The following is a 9,374-nucleotide window of genomic DNA, read 5'->3' as shown; positions in this document are numbered from 1 at the left end:
TGGAGCCCTCCCCACGGGCATCCCCAGGCTCCCGCGACGCCCTGGCTGCCCCTGGCCTTGGCCTGCTGCTCCTCGGTGCTCCCCATGCCTGGGACTGAGGCGGGCCTGTTCGGGGCCCTGCTGGAGCCCAGTTCCAGGGCTCAGGGGCCTCCAACCTGAGGAGTTCTGGTTGAGGAGTTCCAGTGCGTCCCGCGTCCCTGCTAATCTTACCGGTCCCCCTGTCTCCAGCTCACCCTCACCAATCCGTCCGCCTGCCACAGCGGCTAGTGTGACCTAAAGGCAAATCTACACTGGCGATACCTCCAGGCGTCTCTGGGGCTCCCCTTTGCCCTCAAGACAAGCCCCAACTCTATAAAGGGGGACAATCAGGTTAGCCTCGGGCTCTTTCTGTGATGAGGTCCTCCCACCAGCACCTCCAGTTTCTCATGTCACATCCTGACTTCCCCCTGATTGTGCACCTACTGAACCCTGGGGGGCACTTTACCAAGAATCGTGAGATTGCTCACCTCCCTGACCCCCACTAGAGCTCAGCAGGACAGGGAGCCGTGCCCCCCACTAACTGACTGGAAGCAGACCCAGACAGTGGTCTAGGGAGGGTGCAGGGCTTGCCCGGGGTCTCAGAGCAAGTCTGCTGCATCAGAACTCAGGGCTCATGATCCCTCCGGCACCTGCCCAGGATGTAGCCAGCACAGAAGGGCAAGCCCCTCAGTCCACCACCTGCCCCAGCTCCAGAACAAATCGATTTCCTTCAGGTTTCCTTCCTGGAGGTGCTCAACATTCCATTTCCCCATGCTGTCCCAGTGATTGTATAATAGTTGCTCAATTAAAATGCATGTAATACGCGAAAGGAGATGGGGACCTAGAACATTCCTGATCAGAAGGGGACACACACTTCTGCTGAGAATCGTTGCCTCTTCTTCCTCAGACTCCACAGAACCCCCCCCCCCGGGATGTCCCCATGGGCAATGAGTGACTACCTGAAGGACAGGACCAACCAGACGTGGCGCTGAGACCTCTTTATTGGTATGTATATTTCATCACCTGCTGCCTAGCTTCTCCTGAATCCAGGCTCATTTCTCATGGTCTGGGGTGGTGCCCTCCCTTTGCTCCCCCAAACTGCCCTCTAGCCTTCACCCCCTGGTCCCCTGGAACTGTCTTAGTCCAGGCCGGCTGCAGAATGGACTGGCAGCTGCTCTCCCCACTTAATAGATGGGGAGGCTGAAGCCCCAGAGCAGAGAGTCCCGCCCGCGGTCCCACGTGGCCTCCTGGGTTTCCATTGAGCCCTCAGCAGGGAGGGAGGACCCGGCCAGGGCTCCGAGAGCTTTCACTGGGGGGTGGCTGGCTGCGGCCTCGTCGCAGGGAGCTGCCGATCTGGTCTCGGAGGGCCTCTAGTCTCCGGGCCAGGTTTGGAACCGTGGCCGCACCTGAGGGGCGTGGTGAAACTCGAGGCCCGTGCATCTCTGGGTTCATCAGGTCCCTACATGCTCGGGGGAGCCTCAGTGGTACCCACCACCCCTGCCCCCCACCCCCCGTACACCATGGGCTCTGGTATACCTCTGGGGGTGATGGTGGCCCTACGAAGAGAATTCCAACTTTGGAAACGAGAAAGGCCTTAGAAATGGCCTCTCAATATGTACCCCATTTCAGACATGGAAAGACTAAGGTCTGGAGAGAGCAGGTTCTGGCCTGAGATCACAGAAAACACCAGGGGCTTCTCCCTCTCTCCCCCCTTCACCTCTCAGCACTGGCGATGCGTCTGGAGGCCCCACGGGCAGGGGAGGTGCAGAAGGTACCACCTTGTCCTCAGTAAATATCTCTGCCAGCACTCGGGTCTGAGTCCAGTCGCTGTGACCCCTGGGCCAGGGTGAGTTGGGGGTGGGAGATGAGCCTTCGAGTTCCCAGGCCTCCTCCCCCCCCCACCCCGGTGCCCCAGGGCTGGGTCCACCTCTCTCTTGGGCACTTGGCCGAGCCAGGGCTGCGTGGGGGTGCCCAGGGTGGGGGCCGAGCAGACAGGGGCACACCCTCTGGGGCCTTAGGGCCAAACACCTGCAGGAAAAGCCAGAGTTGACCCTGAGTGGCCTCAGCCCTGCCTCTCTGGGCCCCACTTCCCTGGTGCTGACCATGACTCCGCCATCCCTGCCCCACCTGCTCCACGGGGCACCAAGAATGTCAGATGGGCATAAAGGAATGGGGTCTTGGTCACTTCTGTGGGCAGTGGGTGGCCCTTGTAATGTACTCTCTGAGGACAGGAACCATGTCTGGTCTATACCTGAATCCTCAGTGCCCAGAACAGAGGCTGATACAAAGCAAAGAGCTTAGGGAAGAGTCAGTGAGCTAGTGAGTGAACACATGAATAGGCAAATGCATAACTGAGTACTATGTCAGAGAATGAACGGATAAGCAAATGGCAGAGTGAGTTCCGAAAAGGAGGCAGGATCGTGAGGAGTGGGTGCCAAAGTAAACAGCGATTCTGAACCCTGGGCAGGACCCAAAAGTCAGCCACTTGCCCCCATGACCCAGCCTGGGACCCTGGGACCCTGGTGGCCCTGGAGCTCTGGAGCCTCCTGGACTGACCCCCTAGCTCAAGGTCTCCAGTTCTAATAGACTTCCCTCACCTCTGCCCTGGCCTTTCCTACCTGGGGCAGGTGGAGCTCCCTCCGTGGGCAGGCCCAGTGGGCTCGCGGTGCTTGGCACAAGGGGCAGCGGTGGCAGCAGGGGCAGGAGCAGAGGGGTGGCAGGGTCTGCAAGAGGGCGTGTCAGAGGCTCCCTGTCAACCCTGCTCCCCCCCCCCCTTTAGGCTGGGTAGAGACTCACATGGCAGGAGGGAGTCGTCAGCATCACACAGGCACATGGTGGGACTGGGCCAAGGTTAGGCTGGTGAAGGTAGCAGGCAGAGAAGAGGCGCCTAGAAAGAACAATTAGAAAGAACAGTGGGGCCCTGGCCAGTTGGCTCAGTGGTAGAGCGTTGGCCTGGTATGTGTAAGTCCTAGGTTAGATTCCCGGCCAGGGCACACAGGAGAAGCGCCCATCCGTTTCTCCACCCTTCTCCCTTTCCCTTCTCTCTATCTCTCTCTTCTCTTTCCACAGCCAAGGCTCCATTGGAGCAAAGTTGGCCCAGGTGCTGAGGATGGCTCCATGGCCTCTGCCTCAGATGCTAGAATGGCTTCAGTTGCCATGGAGCAATGCCCCAGATGGGCAGAGCATCGCCCCCTAGTGGGCATGCTGGTGGATCCCAGTTGGGCACATGCAGGAGTCTGTCTTTCTGCCTCCCTGCTTCTCACTTCAGAAAAATACAAAAATAATAATAATAATAATAAAAAATAAAAAAAATAAAAAAAGAGAGAGAAAGAAGAGTGGAGTCGGTGTATGCAGCTCTCAACCCTACCACCAGACTGGCCCCACATCCCCGTTTTAGCAAACACTCGGGGGAACTGACCGTGTGCCAGGCACCATCCGTAATGCTTCACAAATGAACTCATTTGCCCCAATATTTAAAACAACCCTGTAAGGCAGGCACTGTATCATCCCATTTTACAGATGAGAAACCCAGGCAGAGGGAGGTTACATGGCTCACTGAAGGCCATACAGCTAGTAGGTGACAGAGCTGGAATTTGAACCCCGGTGGTCTGGATCCAAGATCAGGCTCTTAACCATTCCATCAAGCTAACCCCTTCCCCCCTGCCGTCTGTCCCAAGGCCTGTCCCTGGGCGGGGGCCGTGCTCACCGCTCCAGCTCATGGACCTGCTGGGCCAGGACACGCTGCTCATCCCGGGCCAGGTCCCGGCTGCTCTGCAGCTGGCTCTTTTCCTTCCTGGGAAGAAGAGGCCCCAGGAAGGTGACAGGAAGCAGGGCTGGCGGGGGCACTGGTCAGCTCCTCACTACAGTGTAGTATGAGCCCCAGCCGGCCGGTGGGGCCAGGAGTCAGGCACCAGGGAGGGGCAGCGTGCAGTGAGGGGTGGGCACTGGGCAGAGGCAGCCAGCAGTGAGGGGTGGGCACCGGGCCCCTTGCTGGGCCCTACCTGAGCCGCTCATTCTCCAGCATGAACTCCTGGATCATCCCGTAGAGGTTCTGCTGGGCCCAGGCCATTCGGTTCCCACTGAATCCAGAGACTGTGTTGAAGGGGGAGATGGCTGGGTTCACAGGAGCCCAGACCCCTCCACATCCTGTCTGCACCCCGGGAGCGCATACCCTTGCGGTCTGTCTGGCCCAGCTGGGACCGTAGGAGATGGTTCTCCTCCCGGAGCTGCCGTATCTCCGTCTCCAAGCGCGCGGCCTGCTTTGCCACAGGGGACTGCAGAGAAGGAGGCCCAGAGCTGCCACGTGTGGGTGGACAAGCGGTGCATTGCACAGGGCTCTGGGCGTGGGGACTGGCCTCCTGTGCACCCCCAAGTGGGTTTGCACACCTAAACCCAGCCCCTGCTTCACTTGGCAGCCTTGCAGCCTGGCACAAGGCTCCAACCCCTGGAGGGGGTACCCTGTCCTAACTATTAGTGCCTATGGCCTCAGCTGCATGCCTGGAGGGCCCACTCTAAGCTGGACCCTGCTCCAAGTCCAACCTAAAACTCAGCTCTGGCTAAACCCTGGTTCAGATTCTGACCCCAAACCAATTCAGACCCCAACTCAACTCAGACTTAACCATGATACCAAATCAGACTCCAGCCTTGGACCTGCCCTGACCCTGACCCTGACCCCACCCTACCAAGTCATGACCCCATCATCAGGATTTCAACTCTAATCTTAACTCTGACCCGATCTCAGATTTCAACCGTGACACCAACTCAGGCCCCAACTACTGCTGACCCCTGCCATCGCCCCTGCCGTCCCTCTCTGCCTGCATCTCCCTCCGTTCACCTTGGGGGCCTGTGGCTGAGTGGTGATCCGCTGAGCTCGGCTGGCGTATCGCAGGGTGCTGAGAGTCTCAGGGAGGCACTGAGCGGAGGGGGACACGCAGGCCACCTGGGGAGGATACCCCCGAGTGTTCTTCTCTAGATGCCCCTCGTTCGGGTCCCACTCCTCCCTCCCAGCCCCCCCCCAGGTACCATGAGGGTGACCCCGCGGCCCCCCAGTGAGTCCGCCAGCAGCTTGGTGAGCTTGCTGTCTCGAAAGGGGATGTGGCTTTGCTTCCGCCGTGGGTCCAGCAGCAGGGAGATGCAGTGACCTGGGGGGGGGGTAGTGAGGCCCAGTAAGGTCACACCCCGTGCCCAAGGTCCTGCAGCTAGCTGGTCCAAGCAGAGCAGGATTTCCCCCAGGCCCCCAATGCCCAGCAAAGGGCCTGGCGCTCAGCAGGGCCTCGGGAAATGTCTGACAAATGGACTGAATGAAGAGGAGCAGAGGAAGGCCCTCTGGGGGGCAGGTGGGAAAGCAGGTCATCTCCCCTCCCCTCCCCTCCCCGGGCCTCAGCTTGAATGTCTGAGGGCTCATGCTCTGCACCTGAATGCATCTACCTCCCAAGTTGGACTGTACCTTTCTGCTAACAGAATCAAGTTTAGGGGGTTTCTAGATTCATCAACAAGGTTCTCAGAGGGGAGGCACGAGTCACCAGCAAGTTGAGGCCAGAAGGAGGCCTGTGGCTCCTGGCTTATAGCTCTTAATGCACTATAGGTTCTCTGGTTCCACCACCCCTTCTACCCTCCCCCCAACCCCCGCCTTCGTGGACAGCTACAGGTCAGGCAGGAGGAGGAAATCAGGAAGTCAGATGTGGCCCCAGGTCTCACTCAGGGCCAGCAGGCTGCGGTTGATGCTGTTGGCTTCAAGCATCAGCTCCCCGCGGGATCCCGTGGCTGCCACCTTTTCACTGCCTGCCAGGTCGACAAAGCACAGCTTCCCACCAACAGGGTGTTCTCCGGGATCCACAGGAGGCTTCTGCTGGGATGGCAGGATCAGGGCTTGAGAGGGACTTGGTTTCCACAATGACCTCCTGTGCATACCCAGAGGTGGCCCCTTGCTAAGTGGCCCTGGGCCAGCTCCTTCCCCAAGCTGGGGCACTCACAGTTTGGTGGCTGATATAGAGTGTGAACAGAGCATGGCTTCGGCTGGAGGCTTGGTTCAGGGTGTGAGCTGAGCTTCTTCGACGGCTAAGACCTGGAGGGGAAAAGCATCAGGAGCTGGACCTGGTAAGAAGAGCATGTGGTCACTAGTGACATAAAAAAATCAAAGGCATCCTGTGAGGGAGGGGCCAGCCTGTGCAAAGGTACAGAGGCAGGAAAGGGGAATGATGGGACATGCAATTGTGCTCTAGCCTGAACAGGTGAGAGGGGGACAGAGAAAACTGAGTGTAAGAATATCAGTCAGATCCACATTTGATAAAAGTTCCTCATGTTGCTGTGTGGAGGGAGGGAGAGGGAGCAGAGAGATCAGCTGGCAGAATGCTGGGCGGAGCCCCGAGTCTCAATGTCCTCAATGCCTGTGACAGGGTGGGTGCTCAATAAATATTGGATGACTAAAAGAGACTGGCCCAGAGGGGCCCTACAGGCTAGGCTAAGAGGTCTGACCTTTGCTCTTAGGACACTGAAGGGTTCAGAAGGTCTGGAGGGGAAGAGGGATGTGGTTTGCTGCATAGAACACAAACTGGAAGGGGGCAGCCTTGAGCGGGGAAGACAGCTCTAGGAAGCAAAAAAAAAGAGCTCTGACTGAAGCAGAGGTCCTGGGCTGGAAAGAGGAGTGGGTCCGGAAAGAGTCTGGAAGGCAGAATCAGCAGGTCTGAGGGTAGAATAGGGGGCCATCCTTGGGCTGTGTCTGAAACGTTTCACTGGCTCTTAGCTCTCACAAGGGTCATTTCTGATCATCCACAGCTCCAGCCAGGAGCCCGAGTGCAGTCAGCAAACAGTAGAGGGCCGGGCTTCCCCTGGGCCCCAAAGCTCCCCCGAGGTAGCACGTACCCATTTGCAGAAGTTCCAACAGGGCCCCCAGACTCCCAATTTCCACCACCCGCAGCTGCTCCACATAGAAGCCCTGGGTCTTGTTCCAGCGAACAGGGAGGGGCCGCGGAGAACCTAGGCTCAGCAAGTCTCGAACCTGGGAGATGAGGGTCGAGGGTGAGGAAAGGGACCCCGGTTCCACCCACCCCCAGACCTTACCGACCACCGACAACTGCCCCCACACCTATTCTGCCCCTTGACCCCAGCTCCTTGGGAAGCAAGGCCTCCATTCAATGGAGTGATTTCTGCTCATCTCAGTCCCCAACCTGCTCATTGTAGATTTCCAGATAGGAGGCCTGGAGAGTGACAGGGGCTCCCAGGTGCTGCACACGGTCCAACAGCCAGGCGAAGGTCCTCTGCATGATGCCGGCCAGGCTGGGGGGTACGGGCACCCCCTCTCCCTGGGCGCAGAAACACTGCCGCAGTAGTAACTACCCTTTCTAGCTCCTTTAGTTACTATGCCCCGTTCCTACATAACATCTTATTTAATTCTCACAGTCATACTCTCAGTTCCATTTTACAGATAACACACTCGGAGAGCTAGTCAGTAAAGGGAAAAAATTTGAGCTCCATACTGCACAAGTCCCTTCACCTCTCTGGGCCTCAGTTTCCTTGTCTGCAAATACACCGCGCTGACCTGCACTGTCCAAGACCCTTCCTTCCCTCTGGGAGCCTAAGCTGTCGGCGGCTCCGCACCGACCGACCCCTGACCCTGGAGGGCTCTTCCTGCGCTCAGCCCACCTGGGGAGGAGGCCCGGTCAACGTGTAGGTCTTCCCGGAGCCGGTCTGGCCGAAGGTGAACACGGTGCACGAGAAGCTGCGGGCGGCAGGGGTGTGCGGCTGGGGTCCGGGCAGTGCGAGGGTGCGGACCGTCCGCCGGGCCACACTCACCCTCGCAGCGCCAGCTCCCCGAGTCGCCGCACGCCGCACGTCCGGAACACGTCCTCCTGCGAGCGCGCCCCGTCCAGCACGACGCCGAAGCGGAAGGCCACGTCGGGGCCCCCTCCCGGGGGACTCACCTGAGGGACGGGGCCGTGGAGCAGGGGCGGGGCCTGGGGAGGGCGGGGCCTGGAGAAGGGGGCGGGGCCTGGGAGAGCGGGCCGTGGAGCAGGGGCGGGGCCTGGGAGGGCGGGCCGTGGATAAGGGGCGGGGCCTGGGAGGGCGGGGCCGTGGAGAAGGGGCGGGGCTGGGGAGGGCGGGGCCTGGGAGGCGGGGCCGTGGAGCAGGGGGCGGGGCGTGGGGAGGGCGGGCCTGGACAAAGCTGCTTGGGGGAAGGGAGGAGGCGTTCTCCCGTAAGTTTTTTAGGGGGTAGGAGGTGGGGGGTTGGCAGAAATTTCTAACCTGCAGAGTCCTGGTCCCTGAGCAGTGCAGTGCGCTCAGTTCCCCTCGACGCAGCTCAACAGCGCTCATGGGACGCACCCTGGGGACCGACAGGAGGGTGGAGGATCCATCCCGATGTCTCCCTGGGTTCCTTCCTCTCTCGGGCACATGCAAGCCAACCTACACCCACCTGATCACCACCTGGATGGGCGTTTCCGGTCCCTCGGGCCCCTGCTCCAGGCTCCGCGCGGGGTCCCTGTGGCAGCAAGCGAGTTAAAACCATCCCTGTGCCCAGAGACTCCTCGAACCTCCCAGACTCTCCGCTTACCCATCGGGGGATCCGCGTTCTTCCATGTCCTGCTTTGCTCACGGGATTTGCTCTGCCCCAGCCTCGTTCCTTTCCCTCCCCACTACCCTCCCTTCTCCACCACACCGGGACTGATTATACACACCCTACATCCCCCGCCCCATCCCCCCTTCCCAGGCAGTCATCCATCCGGAAAGGCTCGGGCCTGCCCGGGGCGGGCTAGTTAAAGATTTACCCACCCTCACCTCTGGTGGAGAAAGTCCCTCCCAAGCTAGGGACCTCTAGCGAGGAGGTTCTGGAGTCTGAGAACCCTTTACCTTTGCCTCCTCCTATCAGAAGAGACCACCCAGACCAGCGTCCTCTGTGTTCAGGTAGGGACACTGAGGCAGGGATGGGAAGGCCACACAGCAAGCCTGGACAGAGCATGGACCAGGCTCTTCCTACTCAAAACTCATGTACTCCCCCAGTTTTGTAATCTTCCTCTCCCCTCTCCTGTCCGGCCTCCCTAGCAGCTGCAGCTTCTTTGAATCCCAGGGCTCAGGGTGGGGAGAGGCCAGTGGGGTGGGAGGGGCCAGGTCTCCACTCTAGGAAGACCTGGCTGTATTGAGTTATTGACTAAGTAGACTGAAGCCCCAAAGCATCTGATTAAACATTGGGCCACCTGCTTCTCCAATGCCAAGGCTGATCCAAGGCAAAAACTGTTGGTCAACCCTCTCCTGGTCTGGTTTATGAAAGCAGCAGAGGTGTCTGTGAATGGGCAGGGGTGGGGCACTCACCCATTCAGTACCAGTCTCTATGCAGGGCACCGGGGAGAGGAATCCCATAGTCA

The 9,374-nt window shown here is 59.5% G+C and overlaps 1 protein-coding gene across 5 annotated transcripts; it reads right to left on the bottom strand.

Moving 5' to 3' along the window:
* Positions 1-1,007: 1,007 nt before the first annotated feature.
* KIF12 (kinesin family member 12) lies at positions 1,008-9,030 on the bottom strand. Of its 5 annotated transcripts, none has more exons than XM_066367350.1 (19): positions 8,791-9,030; positions 8,429-8,494; positions 8,260-8,338; positions 7,810-7,937; positions 7,660-7,735; positions 7,185-7,319; positions 6,880-7,015; positions 5,991-6,082; positions 5,716-5,866; positions 5,041-5,159; positions 4,853-4,957; positions 4,190-4,292; positions 4,020-4,110; positions 3,725-3,811; positions 2,815-2,905; positions 2,637-2,741; positions 1,946-2,046; positions 1,736-1,854; positions 1,008-1,424 (listed from the first exon to the last, which is right to left on the bottom strand). In XM_066367350.1, exons 3-19 carry the CDS (start codon positions 8,326-8,328, stop codon positions 1,285-1,287), a joined length of 1,848 nt encoding a protein of 615 aa, XP_066223447.1. In that variant the 5' UTR covers positions 8,329-8,338; positions 8,429-8,494; positions 8,791-9,030; the 3' UTR covers positions 1,008-1,284. The 5 variants fall into 5 exon arrangements, with proteins under 5 accessions (XP_066223447.1, XP_066223444.1, XP_066223445.1 ...); XM_066367347.1 differs by lacking the exon at positions 8,791-9,030 and adding an exon at positions 8,567-8,706; XM_066367348.1 differs by lacking the exon at positions 8,791-9,030 and adding an exon at positions 8,567-8,706 and having other exon boundaries at positions 5,716-5,863.
* Positions 9,031-9,374: the final 344 nt, after the last annotated feature.

Source organism: Saccopteryx leptura, chromosome 2 (genome assembly GCF_036850995.1).
Source record: "Saccopteryx leptura isolate mSacLep1 chromosome 2, mSacLep1_pri_phased_curated, whole genome shotgun sequence".
NCBI classification, from domain to species: domain Eukaryota; kingdom Metazoa; phylum Chordata; class Mammalia; order Chiroptera; family Emballonuridae; genus Saccopteryx; species Saccopteryx leptura.
This window is presented reverse-complemented; position numbering and strand designations above follow the sequence as displayed.

What these genes read in the sequence shown, in the direction of transcription:
- KIF12 (XM_066367347.1), bottom strand. Translation starts at nt 8,592, where the DNA reads ATGGAAGAACGCGGATCCCCCGATGG. An exon ending in TGACCGGGCCTCCTCCCCAG is followed by an intron (nt 7,320 to 7,659) that starts GTGGGCTGAGCG and finishes TTCTGCGCCCAG; the next exon opens with GGAGAGGGGGTGCCCGTACC. An exon ending in GCCAAGTGCCCAAGAGAGAG is followed by an intron (nt 1,855 to 1,945) that starts GTGGACCCAGCC and finishes ACCCTGGCCCAG; the next exon opens with GGGTCACAGCGACTGGACTC.